The sequence below is a fragment of the Aythya ferina genome, assembly GCF_964211825.1.
Source record: "Aythya ferina genome assembly, chromosome: 25".
Classification (NCBI taxonomy): Eukaryota; Metazoa; Chordata; class Aves; order Anseriformes; family Anatidae; genus Aythya; species Aythya ferina.
In genome coordinates this window covers 4,371,455-4,388,293 of record NC_140323.1, presented here as the reverse complement: position 1 = coordinate 4,388,293, position 16,839 = coordinate 4,371,455, and the positions used below count along the sequence as shown (strand labels likewise).

The 16,839-nt window shown below is 57.2% G+C and overlaps 1 protein-coding gene across 3 annotated transcripts; it reads left to right on the top strand.

Annotated features, from left to right (window-relative positions):
* The first annotated feature begins 2,330 nt into the window (after window positions 1-2,330).
* Window positions 2,331-15,231, top strand: KLHDC8A (kelch domain containing 8A). 3 transcript variants are annotated; one of them, XM_084497695.1, is made up of 7 exons: window positions 2,331-2,669; window positions 9,516-9,582; window positions 9,745-10,161; window positions 11,814-11,978; window positions 13,194-13,409; window positions 13,758-13,859; window positions 14,011-15,231. In XM_084497695.1, exons 3-7 carry the CDS (start codon window positions 9,786-9,788, stop codon window positions 14,202-14,204), a joined length of 1,053 nt encoding a protein of 350 aa, XP_084353821.1. In that variant the 5' UTR covers window positions 2,331-2,669; window positions 9,516-9,582; window positions 9,745-9,785; the 3' UTR covers window positions 14,205-15,231. The 3 variants fall into 3 exon arrangements, with proteins under 3 accessions (XP_084353821.1, XP_084353822.1, XP_084353823.1); XM_084497696.1 differs by lacking the exon at window positions 2,331-2,669 and adding an exon at window positions 3,456-3,646; XM_084497697.1 differs by lacking the exon at window positions 2,331-2,669 and adding an exon at window positions 5,388-5,481.
* The last annotated feature ends 1,608 nt before the right edge of the window (window positions 15,232-16,839 follow it).

The window sequence follows — 16,839 nt, the reverse complement described above, 5'->3', positions numbered from 1 at the left end:
TGACACTGAGCAACAGGAGGAACGGGACGTGGGAAGCAGGGAGGAAAATGAAAAAGAGATGAAGGGCTCGAGATCAAACAGCCATGTAAAACAAAACACCAACAAATAAAAATCCTACTTGGGATAAATCCTCGTGTCCTGAGCCAAGGCTCTCAACCCCAGCCCCTAAAGCAGGAGCTCCCAAATGGTTTGAGAAACCAGGCTGCTGTTATGTTTCAGAGGGGTTTGTAAAGCCTGGTCTGCCCTCAGCTTGAAGAGGGTGAGTGGTGCATGGTGTGGCTGCAAGGGGCAGCTGCAGCCCTCGCTGCATCTTCCAGCTTGTCCCTGCTCAGCTGTGCCCTGGGACCAGCTGCCTGCTGCTCCCCGCATGGTGCTGAGCCCAGCCCCTGGGTGCTGCTCCTGGCTGGAATTACTTTCTAGTTATTTTCATGTCCTTCTGAAAATGCCTTTTCCGCATGGGAAGGCTTTCTCCTGGTGGCAAGTTTGAGACTTGCACTACTCGTGACTGCACCTAAGCCTTTATAAGTTAGCATCTTGCCAGCTTGCACCGTGCGTTTCAAAATAAAAACATTCACTTTGTGGAAATGCCTGTATTAACTGAATTGTAGCTGGGGAAGGAGAAAAAAAAATAAGCAAAAGCTGGCTGGTGACACGGGGCTTGGACTGCCAGCCCTGGGTCGGGACCTCATTTGCTCAGTAGTGCACAGACAGAAAGGCCCTGCTCATCTTTGCTGCTGAGAGCACACGGGGTGGATGAGAAGGTGTTGTGTTGTTTTTGTTTGTTTTTTTTTTTTTTTTTTTTCCCCTAACAAAACTCTGAGTGGTTTTAAGCCAAACACAAGCTTTGGTTTCCATTTGCCCTTTCCATTTACTTGGTTCAGCCGGCAACCTGGGGCCTCTCCTTTCCTTCCTTACGCCTCCTAACAGCTGTGAAATGTTCTGCAGGCAGGTTTTTGGTGGCTCGAGAAGACCTTTTGTGCTGGCTCTTACCTCTGGCTGTAAGCAGGGCAGCTTGGAAACCCGCTGGAGACCTTCGCTCAGAGCTGCCTGGCCTGATCTGTGAACAGTCTGGTAAATAATAATAAGAAGTTACAAATACTAACTGTCCAATAATGCCAGACTGCTAATAGCCCCCCTGTTAAAATCCACTTCAATGAGGTCTTTTAAAATTTCTTAAGAGGTAAATGCCTTTGTAATGAACATCTTCGTGTTAGATGGGCCCCGTGCTTGAGGTTTTTATTTAAATGTAAATTGAATCCTCCCATCGGAAAGCTAACGGGAGATTAAAATAGCTGGTAGGGGATGAGAATTTGCTTTTATGTAGTCGTTTGACTCAACTTCTTGTTGATTTCCTCATTTCTCTTATTTTATGGCTGGAGCTGCTTTAAAATAGTTTCTTATCTGGACCAGCACGAGCTATCAGCGGGAGCAAACCTTGGCTGGCTCGCTGCAGGCTGGCCTTGGGGCAGCACCGAGGGGTTTGCAGGCCAGAGCTGAACCTGGAGCCTCTTGTGGCCGCCTCTGGGGACTGTCACCCCCGTGGCCACAAGGAGCAAGCCCCTCCAAAATGACCACCTGGGACCCTTCCAGCTCTGCAGGGTGGGCTCGGGCAGTCAGCACCGTATGTAGGCCGTACGAGTGATCCCCGAGGACGTCGAGGGCTTGCGGAGCTGACGGAGGGTCCTGAAGGCTCGGGAGCATCTGCTGGGCTGAGCTGCGAATGCCCCTCTGGGAAGGAGCTTTAAGGCTTGCTGGAAGATGCGTTGAAAGGATATTTATCTTTTGCTCAGAGATGTTTTTTCTGGACTTGAAGTTATTCTGCATCACCTTCGGGAAAAGAATAAAGAGGCAGGTCAGGGAAAGAAAAGCCCTGGATGTCATCAGGCTGGGAAACCTCTGCTTTGGAGAGGGCTGGGGCCCAAAGGTCCCAATGTCCTTATCCCATCTTGCAGCATTCTCATTTCTGGACACCTCGAGCCTTAATTTGGTGAGCAGAAGCTCTGCCATGGCAGGGGCTCAGCAGGGGCTCAGCTCCCCAACCCCGAGCAGCAGCACCAGGCCCCCCAACACCACATCCCCAGCCCAGCAGCCTGGAGCAGGGGACTCGGGGGCAGCCCCCGTGGGGCAGCTCCAGCCTGGGACCTCTGCAGCACTTCCACTGCTCCCTTCTGCCTCCTTTTTTTCCCGTTCCCTCCAGTTTCTGGTAGTTTTGTCATCGCAGCAGCGGAGGGCGGGCGGGGGGGAGCCGCTGTTACAGAACATCCTGTAACAAGGCTGCGAGCGTGGGGAGCCATAAAAGGCTTAAGTATGGGGCTGGTAATCCAGTGTGTACACACGCACGCACGCACACCCCCAGCTGCAGACACCGAGGAAGATCCCGGCCGCCGCACCAGATGGGGAAAACTCTGGCTCCGCTCGTCCTGCGTCTCCTGGAGGCAGGCGAGTAGGGCCGAGGGATTTCTGCTGCTTTCCTCGCTGCCCTCCCACGCAGCCTCCCCGGCTCCTGCCGGCGTCCTCCTTCCCCTGAGCGAGCGAGGGCTGCGGGGAGGAGAGGGGTGGATGCGTGCGGGAGGAGGTGCTGAGGATCGGGGCTTCCCTGCCTTGGAGTTGAAGAGCATTTTTAGGAGAGCCCTGCACTGCACCCGGGCTCAGCACCGCGGTCCCCAGCTGTAAGTAGAGCATCTTGGGGGGGGGGGGATTGCTGCTGGGGGGCTCGTGGGGCAGAGCAGATTTCACCAATCACAAAACCAGGCTTTTCATGTGCAACCAGAAAGGAAGCTTTGATTTTGTGTTTTCTCCCTAAGAAGTGGTTTTAAGGAGGCTGTTTTTTTTTTTTGTTTTGTTTTGTTTTTTTTTTTTTTTTTCCCATTTATTTGTTTTGTTTTCCCACTAGGATATTTTCTGCCTCTTTCCCAGGCCAGGCCCTGGGAGCCGCGGCAGCTGGCAGAGCTGGGTGCTCTTGGCATTCCCTCCGGAGGGATGCAGCCTAAATTCAGAGTAACGGGAGATGTACAGACAACCGGAGGGACTGCGGGGCTGGGGAAAGATCTGGGGTATTTGACCCATGGAAAGGAGAAGCTCTTCTTGCAGAGCAGTGACAGCGTTGAGGGGCGAGGGGAGGGGACGCAGGACGCAGCGGGGAGCAGGACTCCCAGGGACAGCTGGCAGATTTTATTTTCTCCTGGTGACATGATAACTCCCTCTCTCAAGATAAAATGTAATGCAAACAAATCGTATCTTTTTCCCACTCAGGAAAAAAAAAAAAAAAAAAAAAAAAAAGGATGCTCTCCATGCCTTCCCTTTGCTAACAAGTGACAGAAAATGAAACATCTCTCCCTGTCCCATAGCGTGCTAAAGCTTCTGCCATCCCTCTGATTTACAGCTGCTGGGTTGTTAGCTGGGGAATATTTCCTTCCACAACCTCTCTACCTTCCTGTTACCGACCTCAGGAAATTGCATTCGGCATGATGAGGCTGAAAATGATCCCGAGGGACTGCTGCTGGGGGAAGGGGTGAAGCCTGGGGGGGGGTCAGGTTGTTCGCAGCTCCAGCGGCACACGCGGCTATCTGCAAGGAGATGCTGAGAACCAGAGGGGATGAAACGAGCTGCTGTGACTGCTGCTGCTTTTTCTTTGCTGGCCATAAAGGTACCGTTAATCCCTGTTCATAATTGCTGTGCTTTTGCTCTCTCCTTGAAACTAAACTAAAGTCTCTTTTTTTTTGCCGGCTGGGTAATTGGCAAAGACGGGGACCCGATGGGTTTTTAGGTTGTTATTTTTCTGGGTAGCTGTTACTATGGAAAGGAAACTTGACTCAGTGTGAGGAGAGGTCAGAAATACCAGGCTGTGAATTTCAGGCGTGTTCCGTTTAAAACCTCAGCTGCCAGGGTCTGAGCAAAGGCAGCCCCGGAGTCCTTGGTTTGCAGCGGTGTTTTTAGAAGTCTTTTTTTTTTTTTTTTTTTTTTGCTTAAAAGTTGTAGTCGCTTGAAAACCCAGACTTGGTGACGGCTGACCTTGTGGGCTAGCGCCGTAATAGGACTGTCAAAGCTTATGAAAGGCTGTCTGTGTGCGGGTCTGTGGCACCCAGGAGTGGCACCAGGCTGGGTCACACAGCACCTGACTGCAGGGGACCTCAGCAAGGAGCAGGTTGCTGCCCTGGGACCACGCAGGAGGGTGAGGGTTTTGGGTGGGAAACTTGGGCTTCTCCCAGGCTGGAGGGACACAAAGGTGCCAGACTCTTCCAAAGGCCCTGGTCCTGTTCAGGGATGTGAATAAGCAGTGAGGACGTGATGAGAGCCGTGCCTGTGTGGGTGCTGAGCCCTCCGGATGGTTGTAGGAAGGGTTTTTGGGGTGCTGGGCTGCTGTGAACCTGATTGTGATCAGGTGGAGGAGCAAAGGAAGGGGACGGGGGGATTCAGGGCTCCTGTCTGGGTGCTGAAAGTGGGAAATGTGGCCCAGGACCTTCCTGGGACACCCGACCCCATGAACGTCGTGTTTCCTGTCTTTCCTGGAGCAAGGAGGCATTTTGTACAGCAGAGGCTGTGCTGAGCCTGCAGGGACGGGGCCTCCTCCCGCGGTGCTGATGTTTATCTGCCAATGCAGAGGGCGATTACACCGTGACATTTATGTGCTTCTAGAGGAAAAGCAGTTCCCTTCAATTACAGTGATTAACAGCCAGGTTTACGTGCTGCTCCCGCATCTGAAACTTTTCCACGTTGCCTTTGTTCAGGTTGCTCTGCGTCCTGCTGTCTTCCAGGGTGGCTGGAAACAGCATCGAGGAAATCCCCGCTGCATTTCCCCTCCGTTCTCATCATCTGCTGGTTATCAGCTCTTGACAAACTCCCTGCTCCCATCCAAATTGAGACGTTCCTGCCCCGAGCTGTGCCTTGGGTGCTGTGCCCAAGGAGCAGGAAAGCAGCTGAATATTGCCAAAGCCTGGATGTGGGGATGGGAGAGCAGGGAGCAGGGACACGGGGGGACCAGGGCTGGCAGCTGCCCCGTCCCCATCCTGGCAGCTGGGGAAACTCCAGGGGATCTCCACCAGCCTCCTCCGTGTCCCCTCCTGCCTGCTCCTGGCCTTGCTCCGTGACTATTCCTTGGGTCAGGAGTGGGTTCCCTGCCCTGAATCATCTCCTTCTCGCTGTCTTCATCGCAGCCTGTGCTGTGTCATCTCTCCCTGCTCTTTATTTAATAGAGTGCAGGCAGCCAAGGCAGCGCTGAGCTGAAGCTGCTGACTCCTGCGTGGTGCTGAGGAGCAGGAGCTGTGATTCCTTCCCGGTGCTCGCGTGCTATTTCCAGCTCATTGTTGCCCCTGTTCCTGCCTCTCCTGTGACGCCAGTCCCCCGTGCATTGAGAATAATCCCCGCAGGGGCTGGGGGGCTGGCAGACAGGCTGGTTTCAGCCGAGCTTTGCAGCCCCTTCCTTTTCTCACGCTGGCTGGCACGCTGCACGACTGCCCAGGGCTTTTCTGGCATGGCAGCTGGGTGAGTACGAGAGCTTTTTCTCAGTGGGGAGCAATCTCTCTGATAGCTTTCCCTGTCTGCATCTTTGTTTTAACCTGCTCGTGGTGACAGTGAGGAGCACGTGGGTGTTTGGCAGGTGGAGGCGGTGCGGGGAGCGGTGATGCTCTGGGCGCACGGCTCCTGCGGGCTGTGGAGGGGCCCTGGGTTTGACGGGTCGCTGGGTCCAGCTGCAGAAATTGGGGGTCAGTGCTGATGGCAGCGGAGCTGAGACTCGAGCATGGCCGCAAAAGGATGCCAAGGACGTTTGTGGTGTTCACCTGGATCTCTGGCATCCCTGAAAGGAGGGGAGGAGTGGTAGGGAATGGAGCAGGCACAGCAGAGGGCTGCTCCTGGGGCCGTGCAGGGGCTCTAGGTTCTTTGGAGCAGGTTGGGCTGGCATCACACCCAATCAGTAAATAGTGGGTCCTGTCTGCTTGGGGGCTGTGTAAGGTTGGGGGTCTCTGTCTGTTCCTCCCTGGGTGGAGGGTATGTGCCTGTGAGGCATGGGGAGCGTGTGGTGATGTCTGAGGGTGCCTCTGAGCATTAAAAATAGAAGGTTTGGGAGTGGCTCCGAGGCCTTTTTGCACTTCCTCCAATTTGGAGAGCTGTAAATAGGCTGCCTTTTCACCCTGCGCTTACGCAGCCAGTTGCAGTGCAACATTCAGGGGAGCGTATCACCCTGGAGAAAAGCCTGTTGGATGCAGGGTGGGGATTTCAGCTCCAGCTGGGCCTGGTGCTCGCCCTCCCCAGCCGAGGAAATCCAAACCTGGAGCATAAAAGCTGCTGAGTCCTGGGGAGATGAGACAGGGGAGAGAGCACGAGCAGCCACAGGCAGCAGCGCCGGGTTCAGCGACAAGATCTGCCCTGTCGGGGCAGCTCATCACTTTGGCACATTCAGCACAGCCTGGTCTCTAAATCACAAATCGTTGGAGGTAATAAATGCCACTAAAGCGGGCCCTGGTGGGGGCTCAGCTCCGTCTGCCATCTCCTCTGATAGGAAAGCAATTACCATTCATTTGGATTCTAATGTAGCCATTTAGGAAAAACACGTTAATGCCTCTGATTTGTTGGGTATAATTAAGTGATAATTCCCTCTGCCCTGGAGGAGAACGTGGCTGCAGCGCGCTGGGCGTTTGGGCAGCACATTTTGGCAAGTCCCACGGCACAGCACCAGTGATGCTTTCTAGTGGGGCAGCGGGTGATGCTGGGCAGCTGGAGACAAAGGGTGCAGGTGTAGTGCTTCAGACTGACCTCGATTTTCTTTTAAGAGCATAAAATAATGGAGAATCCTTACTGCAAGGCAGCTGGGTTCAGGCAGGGCTTTGCACTGACGCTGCTAAGCGCGGTGGCTCTCCGGGTGCCCCGGTTCCAGCTGTCTGGGACTGCAGCTGGGATGAATTTGCAGGTCTTTGCTCTGCCTGTTCTCACAGGGAACCCAATAGAAATGCTCACCCACCCCCAAGTCTTTGAATCTAACTCCTGGTCTTTGTGTGCTAATATGCTGGAAAAGATTTTTTTAGGCAATGCCTTGCTAAAAAAGGACCAGTTAGAAAATTATGCTTGAGATTTGGATATCTGTAATGACAGCAGAGAAGCTGTCTGGCAGCAGCAGTGAGGTTCTGCTTTTGTCAGGCGTTTGAGTGACGTGTTTCATCCCAGGACTGCACTTTGTAGTTGAAGAAATTGAGGGACAGGGCAGGAGAATGATTTATTGGAGGTCAGAATGCAAATCTGACACGCTCCTGGAAATAGGAGCTGGCTCTGCTTTCCTAATTTGCTGGACCGTGCTGAATTTGTCCACAGCAATGCATGAAAATTCACCTGGAGAGAAAAAAAAATATTAATTATTCATGAAAGCCCTGGTCCGGAGCTGCTTAAACTGCCAGGGCAAAAAATCCCCGAGCTGATCCGGTTGCGGGCAGCGATGCACATCAGAGGACAAGGTGCTGCAGAGATGGAGGACAACAGCTGCCGGTCTCATCTGCTGCTTGCCCCTTTCTCTTCGGCTGCTGGGAAGATGCAAAGCACGGCGTGACTCGCTGCTGCTCTTGATTGTTGCTTTGTGTTCCTTTGTACCGTGGCCCCCGCGGTGCCGGGGCTGTGCGCATGTGCTTGCGCCGGGTCCTGCTGCTGGGGGCTCGCATCCCAAGAAGTGTTTGTGTGTGATGAACCGAATTCTTTATGCAACACATAACGCTCGGCTGGCTAGTGAAATTTATTTGGGGGAATACGTTCAAATAAACAAGAATCCCTCCATCAGCCCCGCTTAAATTGATCGGGTTTTGTGCCAGCTCGGGCTGGTAAGTGAAGCAATTTTGATGGATCTCCGTCCAGTTGTCTGAGACCTGCTGATCCTTTTCCATCGCTGTTCTCTAATACACACTTTCAGGGGAAAATTGGGGAACTAACATGGTCAGATTCTCCCTTCGGGCCGTGCCCCGAGGCAAAGCAGGCGGCGAGGAGCTTTTGGTGATGCCCGAGATAACCCGAGGGCCACGTCCACCTCCCTGCTCGGCTGGTGGGCGCAGCAGGCGCGGAGCTGTAGGAGGAAGATTTGGTGACCCCAGCGTGCTGCACGCACGGGGATGCGGGGTCTGATCCTTGCAGGGAGCTCTGCCCCGGTGCTGTGGTCCCCCAAAGCACCCAGATCCCCACCCGGCTCACCCGAAATGTGGTGAAAGGCGGCTGTAGGTGGCTGTTGCTATGCTACAGGCTCCGGCTGTCAGAGGGGAGCCGTGGCCAGGGCTGGAGGAGGAAGCTGAGCAGCAAGGCGAGGTGTGGGGCAGCCACAACTTGGTCCCAGGGCAGGCAGGTTATGGGGCTGGAGGCCCACTCGTGTCCTCTCAGGTCTAAATGAAGCAGTAGAAGATGGGTCTGGCTGTCTCTTGTGGGAGAAGGGAGTCTGCCCCCCCCAAAAAATAAAAGAGAACCATAACAATTTGCTGCTTTGTTTGTGCTTAAGTATTTTATCTGGGAGAGTCCAAGTTGCTTTGTAGCCCATCCACTGTGCTGTGTCAGAATAAATACGAAATATCCCCCAGCAGATCTGCTGGCTGGCAGCCAGGAGGCAGAAAAGAGGGTTTGGGACCAAACGTCAGCTCCAGGGGCTTCCAGACCCCAGGCTGCAGAAACGGGGGCAGCCAGCCCTGCTCCACCACCGGGCAGCTCCTGTCAGCAGGGACGGGCTCCATGAGGCTGCAGCATCCTCAGGGAAAATCTCAGGGGTCTGCAAAGGGGACCGAGAGGGAACAGCACAGTCCTAGAGCCCAGCAGTGTGGGGCAGTCTGGGCTGTGCTGTGCTGGGGCAGGATGCTTGGACAGTGTCCTGCACGGCTAAATGCCCTGCCAGGAGCGTGCCTGCGGTGTCAGCAAGCTCCTACCCTGCTCTCCTGTCCCCAGATGTGCGTGCCAAGAGAGATCAAAACAGGGTCAACACAACCCCTCCTGTGTCTGAAGGGCAGTTGCTGGCCCACGCTGGTTGCACAACCAAGGTGGAGATGCTCGGTGCAGGATGCACCTTCTGCCACGCCGCGCGAGCAGCTGCCTTTGTTCCCTCCCGTTTGCTCTCTCTCTGCCTTCCTGCACTAATTAATCTCATCTGCATCGCTTAACGGCCGTTCCAAGGGAGAAGAGGGAGAAAATAAAAAGGTGTGCATCAGGGCTGGTGCCTCTGCCCTGGTGCTGCTGGCAGGACCACGATCAGGGCTGGGGGGGCCAGCGCTGGTGGTTGCTGTTCACAGCCGGGGTGGGGGCAGGAGCAGGGTGTCCCAGCGTGTGTGGGCAGACCTAGCCAAGGGTCAGGAGGAGAAATCAGGTCAGAGAAAAGGAGGACGCGAGGAAAAGTTCCCGAGCAGGCAGGAAGGCAGCCGAGGAAGTGAGCAGACGGCTTGCAGCCTCCTCGGCTTGAGCGTCGCTTGGGGGTGGGGATGCTCAGGGAGCAGGATCACAAACTGACTCCAACCTCCCCTGCCTTTTTTTTTTTTTTTCTCCCCCCTTTTGTTTTGTTTTATTTTTAGGCTCGTTCTCTGCGTGAGCTGCTGAGGCAGACCGGGAGCTGCAGGATCAATGGAGACGCACTGAAAGGTACCGCGGGGTGCCGCGCCGTGCCGGGGGGATGGAGGGGCTGCTGGTGCAGATGCGGTGGTTTTGGGGAGCTTTGCTCTGCTCCTGGCTGCCTGCAGCTCTGTCAGGGGAAGGACGGTGACCACGCTTCATGTCTCTGCACCTCTCCACTCTGTTTTGCAGCCTAGGCACCTCCCCGCGGGCAGGGAACCCATGCTGCCACCATGGAGGTCGCCAACAGCAGAGATTTCCAGTGGAAAACCCTCGCCCCGCTGCCCAGCCGCAGGGTCTACTCCACCCTGGTGGAGGCTGGCGGGCAAGTGTTTGCCATCGGGGGCTGCGATGACAACGGTGTCCCCATGGACTGCTTCGAGGTCTACTCCCCCGAGGCCGACCAGTGGACGGCGCTGCCCCCCATGCCCACGGCCAGGGCCGGGGTGGCCGTGGCCACCTTGGGCAAGAGGATCATGGTGATAGGGGGGGTCGGCGTGAACCAGACACCGCTGAAGATAGTGGAGATGTACAACGTGGACGAGGGCAAGTGGAAGAAGAGGAACTCGCTGAGGGAAGCGGCCATGGGCATCTCGGTGACGGCAAAAGGCAAGGGGGGGTTGGTTCTGGATGCGTCCTTCCAGGCTGGGGGGGTGGCTGCTGAGGGGGTCAGCATCCCTCCTTGCACCAGGCCCAGAAGCTCTCTTGGCAATACCACAGGGTCGTGTTTTTCCCCCAAAACCTTTTCTGTGCTGGCAGAGGTTGAGACCCATGTGTTCCATCCCACCTGCTGAAGACAGCAGGCTGTTCTTGGTGCCTAATGTGGTGCTCAGCTCTGCCCCGGAGCCACAAGTGCAGGTAGCTGGCTGGATTTCTGGCAGCTCCAAGCTCCAGGGTCTGGAGCTGAACTCCTCCAGGGCTTTGCAGCCAGTTCAGGTCTACTTCTGCCCGAGTCCCAGACTGGGGGAGAGCTGAGTGGGTGCACAGAGCTGGGAGAGCCCCAGGATGAGCCGTGGAGCTGGAGACGTGCAGGTCTCCGAGCTGTAGACCAGCTTTAACCTGAGGACACGGCTCTGGTCCAAGCCCAGAACCAGGCAGAGGGGTCAGCTTCGTAGCGGTGGGCTCAGATCAGTACACGGGAAAGGGAAGCACCTGGGCTCCTGGGGGCTCCTGCCAGCTCCCCTCCGTGAGCTTAACCACAGCCTTAAACACACGCTGCTAAATGCCTGCAGGGCTCTGCCTTTATCAGCCCATCTCATTTTTTTTTTTAATTTATAAGCAGAGATGTGGAGCATTGATTTCCTTTAGCGCTTTGTGCCGTGCTTTGAGGCCAGGCAGCTTCCCGGCGCTCCTGGGTCACCAGCCCGATCTCTGGGCAGCCTCTTTGCAAGCTGCTCTGTTTGTTTGCTTAAGCGGCTTTGAAAGCTGCTGTCAAGGATTATTTAAAAATAATATTTACCATCTTGGAGACGATTTTCTCCCTGAGCTTGCCTATTGACTGATGTGGAGGGGCCAATCCGGTGTGTGGGGCCGGGAGCAGAAATAACTCCCCAAATCCTCCAGCCATGCACTGGGTCTCTGCTTTTCCAGCTGCTTTGTTGTAGGGCCACTGTCGCTGTCTCCTGAGCTTTGTAGGGTGCCGTGCTTGCTGAAGGAGATAATGTGGGTGCCGTGGCCAGTAGGGTTTTGTTCTAGGGAGCCAACTTTGCTGCTAGCCAGAGGTGGATGTGGCCGACTCAGAGGGGAGCCGGCAGCTTGAGTGTGGTATTTGGGCTCCAGCCCTTCCAGTTTGGGTCACATCCTGACCCAGAGCTTGTGGGGTGAAGGCAGCAGCAGAGAGGTGCTGGGTTTGCTGCAGTGCTGTAACCTCTCCCTGTTGGGTGTGTGGGGCAAAGGAAGAAAGGGAGAAATGATGTTACCAAAGGGAAGGGGACGCAGGCTTACATCTGCCTGCTCCTGCCCAAAGGCTCGGGAGCAAAGGGCCCTGCGGCTCCCACCCTCCCTGCACCCCGAGCACTGTCACAGCACCCAGGGGTGCCAACGCCATCCTCGGCTCAGTGTCCCTGTCCCCTCCAAGGGACTGTGCCAGGAGCGGGGCTCTGGGTGGTGCGGGAGGGGATGAGGAGTCCCGTGAGCAAGTCCCAGTGGGGTTGTGGGCATGGTGTGACGATGTGTACATTCTTGCACGGGGCTGTTTCAAACCAATATAATAATTTTGTGCTTTTTTTTTTTTTTTTTTTTTGCTTCTTGGCCCTGCCCAGACTACAGAGTCTATGCGGCCGGAGGGATGGGGTGCGACCTGCGGCCGCACAACTACCTGCAGCACTACGACATGCTCAAGGACATCTGGGTGTCACTGGCGGCCATGCCCACACCCAGGTACGCGGCCACCTCCTTCCTGCGAGGCACCAAGATCTACGTGCTGGGTAAGATCTACGTGGGGCTGGCGTGGGCTCGGGATTTGTGTTCACACCTCCACATCGAGCACCGGAGAGAGTCTGCATGCCTTGACCGCCCCGGGAGCTCAGAGATCCTGCAGCAGCTCGGTGCCAGGGCGATGCCCCCCTTTGTTTCCCTGCTCGGTTTGCAGTCCTGGGACTGAGCTACTGAGTGAAACCACTTCTGTCCATGCTACATCACCCAAGAACTGCTCGCCTTCCAAAGAGTCAGCCTTTGACAGGGAAGGTCCCGCAGTCGCTGGGGAATGCAGGACCGAGCCTGTTACAGGGAGCAGTTTTCCTCAGCCATCCAGAAAGGGGAACCACGGCAGGGAAGTGTTGCCGTTAGCTCACAGCCAAACGCACAGAGTTGGGATCAACCCAGCAGCCCCAACGGCCCAAACCACCAGATAGCACCGGCTGTCTTTAGGGTGCTACCAGAAAAAGGCTCTTTTGATCTATTTTGCAGTTTGTTTGCTGCTAGCAAACAGTCTGGGGGCCCAGCAGCGAGCACAGGCTCTGCTTTCAGAGGCACGGGGAGCATCCGAGCGGAGAACAGCTGCTCTCCTTTGCCTCTGATCGCTGGGAGAATAAAGCAGGTCCTTGGCGGCTGTGGTGGCAGCTGCCTTGGCTCTCCTGCTCCGTCGGGAGCGGGGCTGGGACTCGCTGCCTTGCACCGGCGCTGAACTCATCTGAATTGCAAAGGCTCCCCCAGCGCCCAGCCTTTCTCTGCTGTGCGTTTGTCTTGATTAAACGGGCGCATACTAAACACCTGCCTGCGCTCCCTGCCCGCGGCTGCCGGCACGGAGGGAAGCGGCGGGTGTGACGCACGGGGAAATGAAGTGCTTTAATTTTATCAAGCTGCAGCGCAAAGAGAGGGAGTGCGAGGGGGACAAGGTGCCAGGCTCAGCAGCCCTCATTCCAGGTGATTTAGGATGTGAGGATGGCATCAGCTGGCAGCTCGCTTGCTCTCAGCCTGCCCCAGGAGCATCCCCAGGGTCCTGCTGGTGCCGTTGGCCAAGCCAACCATCCCATTCCCATTCCCATTCCCATTCCCATTCCCATTCCCATTCCCATTCCCATTCCCATTCCCATTCCCATTCCCATTCCCATTCCCATTCCCATTCCCATTCCCATTCCTTTCATCCCTTTCTCCCCATTCCCATTCCTTTCATCCCTTTATCTTCCCATCCCCTCACCCAGGCGGGAGGCAGTCCAAGTACGCCATCAACGCCTTCGAGGTGTTCGACACCGAGACCCGATCGTGGACCAAGTTTCCCAACATCCCCAACAAAAGGGCCTTCTCCAGCTTCGTGCCCACGGAGGACAAACTCTTCAGCCTCGGGGGCCTGCGGCAGGGCCGGCTCTACCGGCAGCCCAAATTCATGAGGACCGTGGACGTGTTTGACATTGAGCAAGGTGGGGCTGTCCCGGCTGGGAGGCAGGCGGTGAGGGTTTGGGGTTGGGAGGAGAGCAGAACCTCTCATCTGCTGAGTGTTTTGGGCGTTGAACCCGGTCTGCAGCGAGGTCTGCAGTCTGGGATAATGAGAGAAGGAAGAAAGGGAAAAAAACACGGGCCAGAGGGGTTCAGCAGCTGCTGGGTTTGGCAGCTCCCTCCCTGGCAAGGTGGTGAGGAAGCTGAGCATCGTGTCACGGGGTTTTGTGACCCCGAGGTGCAACTGCACATCCACAGGGAGGTGGGAGGCTCGGGAAGCAGGGGGTTCCCAAGGATCAGTGGCTCTGCCATGCCCGTCTGTCCTGTCCCAGGCGGCTGGATGAAGATGGAGCGCTCCTTCTACCTGAAGAAAAGGCGAGCAGACTTCGTGGCCGGCTACCTGAAAGGCAGAGTCGTCGTGGCTGGGGGGCTAGGTGAGGCGCTGGGGGCAGCGGTGACACTTGGGGGTCGGGGGGTGTCGTTACCGAGCGGGGAGCAGGGGAAAAGGACCCCATAAGGGGATGGGCTTCGGGGTACGGATGAGGGATGCTGGCCAGTGCTTCCCCAATTGCTTTGTATCCCCAGGGAACCAGCCGACCGTCCTGGAGTCGGCAGAGGCCTTCCACCCCGAGAAGAACAAGTGGGAGAGCCTGCCCCCGATGCCCACCCCGCGCTGCGCCTGCTCCAGCATCGTGGTCAGGAACTGCCTGCTGGCGGTCGGCGGGGTGAGCCAGGGGCTGAGCAACGCGGTGGAAGCCCTCTGCGTCTCCGATTCCTAACAGAGCCCTGCCCCGATTTGGGGACCCCGCTCCCTGCTGGTGCTGGGCCGGCTCCTGGTGGTGCTGAGCTGCGTGAGCATCGCCTGAGCCGCCCCAGGAGCCTGCTGGAGGCTGACACCAGCCTTGCTCCGAAGCTGCTGCTCCCATCCCTCCTGGGTGCTGCTGTTTGGCCCCCGCAGAGGGAAGGAGATTTTGGCCAGGGTCCCCCTTGGTCATCTGCAGAGCCCCGTGGGGAAATCCAGGTGAAGGGACCGCTCTCAGCACTGGTGTGTGCCGTGTCCTGCCAGCAGGAAGGGCTCTGGGCAAGCATCTCCCCGCTGCCACCCTGACCCACCACAAGGGCGACATGTTTTGGGGTCAGGAGATCCCAGCCAGGTCCACGGCAGTTTGGGGAGAAGGGACGTGATGCCCTCAGAGCACCCTGGGGTCTGCGTGTGCTTCCCTGCACAGATCCCTTTGGTTTGCAGCGAGGGAAACCCTGGACCCGCAGCCAGGCTGAGGGGATCGTTCTTTTGCCTTCGTAGCAAGGCTTTCCCTGCGCACCCGTAGCATTTCACTGTCACTTTGCCAGGAGCCGGAGCACGGGGCTGCCGGTGCTCCTGGGAGGGCGAAATGCCCAAAGGACTGCTTCGGCAAGAGGCTGGCCCTTACCTTTGGCACAGGAATGGCACAAACACGCCTTCGCAGGGGTTCACGTAGAGGTGGCCTCAACCTGCGCTGTTCCAGCCTGGATTTTGGCTCCTCCAGTGATTTGGGATCTGCTGTTCGCTCCTGAGAGAAAGGAGCAGAACCGAGCCCTGCTGCTGGAGCTGGAGCCCTCTCCTGTCCCCGGGGCTGGGCAGTGACTTTGGTGACAGCCTTTTTCCAGGGGCGAGGACAAAAAACCCCAGGCCCCACGGCCAGCAGCCCCCAGGCACCGCTCCCTCTTTGGGTTCGTCCTTCCCGGGCAGTTGGAGGGAGGGCTCGAGCCGCCGGGATACGCTTCCAGCTTGTAGCAGCTGCCTCATTAAAAGCTGTCTCCAGAAGAGCTCTCGGACGAGCCCAGTCTGTGCTAAGGGCTGGGCCAGGACCCTCTGCCGTGATTAGGTGATGAGGGGGGATTCAGGGCCAAAAAAGGGGAGATGGGGCCAGCTGTGGCTGAGGTCAACACATCCCTGCTTGGGCATCCCTTGGCATTTCCAGGGACACGTCCCTTCTTGGGCATCCCTTGATATTTCCAGGGATGCATCCCTGCTTGGGCATCCCTTTATATTTCCAGCATGCCCCATCCCTCTCTGGGGACAGTTCCTGACCTGAGAGCACCGTGGGGGTCCTGGGGGCGACCCTGCCTGGCACAGGCTCTGCAGGCAGCACAGAGCACGGGGGACACCGTGCGGCTGCCGCTGCCGTGGTGCCGGGGCTGCCTCCCAGCCCTGAGCCCCCTGGGGACAAGGGCAGGGGTCAGGGCTGTCTGTGCCCCCGGTGTCCCCTGGCTGCTGTCCCCCTGGGCCCTGCCGTGGGTGCTGGGGCTCCTGGGCTGTGCTGGGAAGCAGCGAGGCGAGGGCTGCGTTTGAAGCGCGGTGCTGTCAGCTCCAAGCCCTCTCCCTCTCTGATCTCCAAGCGCCGCGGCGCAGAGATGAAAGGGGAACAGCACCGACTGCGGAGCGAACAACCTGCTCGCTAATTATTTACATCCCACCTGCTTGTCTCTGCCGAAGTACAACCAGCCTGTCCCCTGTCACGTTCCCATCCATGGTGCTGCCACCCCGTTCCCATCGGGGAGGCTGCAAACACAAACCCCGACGAGGGAGCTGAGCCTCGATGTGCGGCTCCGTCCGGGCTGGGAAGGAGCCCAGAGCATCCCCGTGACTGCATCCCCAGGGTGCTGCCTCCTGACCCCACAAAACATCCCTAAAGCTGTGAAAATTGGAGGAGAGGGGGCTTGGAGGAAGGGAGGGAGCCTTCACCCTTTGTGGAACAACCTCCCCGTCTCCCGGCACAGCATGTCTCCATTGCAGCCGCCTCTGCACGGCCGAGAGAGTCTGTAGCTGGTAACGAAGTGTTTGCCTTTGTCCTCAGGGGACCTTTCCCACACACGGCACAGCCTGGTGCTCCCCTGCTCCCGCACCAGTCCCAGTTATCACTGGCTGGGGCTTGGGTCTGGTGCCTTTGTGAGGCTGGAGCGAGGGGAGGAGGAATCCACCGCCTTTGTCTGGCTGCAGCACAGCTGGGGGCTGATCCTTCGCTTTCTCCCCCCCCTCCCAGAAAGGCTGCGGAGCGAGGCAGACAAAGCAGCGTCGTGGGAATAAACCCGCTGCAGGACTTAATGAAGAGGTGTCAGGGGCTGGGGACGAGGCGGGGGGGAGCCGGTCGGCCGTCAGAGCTGGAGATGTGCCGAGCATTCAGAGAGGGAGGGAAGGAGCTCTCTGAGCTGGCAGCAGAGCAAGGAGCTGGTGCAGGGCAGCCTCCTTTGTCGTGAAGCCCAGGCTCTCGTTCCCAAACCGACCCCAAGCACATCCCCAGAGCTGCACTCTCTCCGGCCAGCAGCAGGTCGCCCTGCAGGGCTCTGCTCCCACATGGGTGCGCTTTTCCCCACGGGCTGTGCCCAGGCAGGGAGCTGCTGAGGTTTCAGACACTTCCCACACAGCTCTGCTGT

Excerpts from the sequence above, each read along its gene's own strand:
- KLHDC8A (XM_084497695.1), top strand. The coding sequence starts at position 9,786 with ATGGAGGTCGCCAACAGCAGAGATTTCCAGTGGAAAACCCTCGCCCCG. Across the intron at positions 10,162-11,813 it reads CATCTCGGTGACGGCAAAAG|ACTACAGAGTCTATGCGGCC; the intron begins GCAAGGGGGGGT and ends GGCCCTGCCCAG. Across the intron at positions 13,410-13,757 it reads CGTGTTTGACATTGAGCAAG|GCGGCTGGATGAAGATGGAG; the intron begins GTGGGGCTGTCC and ends GTCCTGTCCCAG.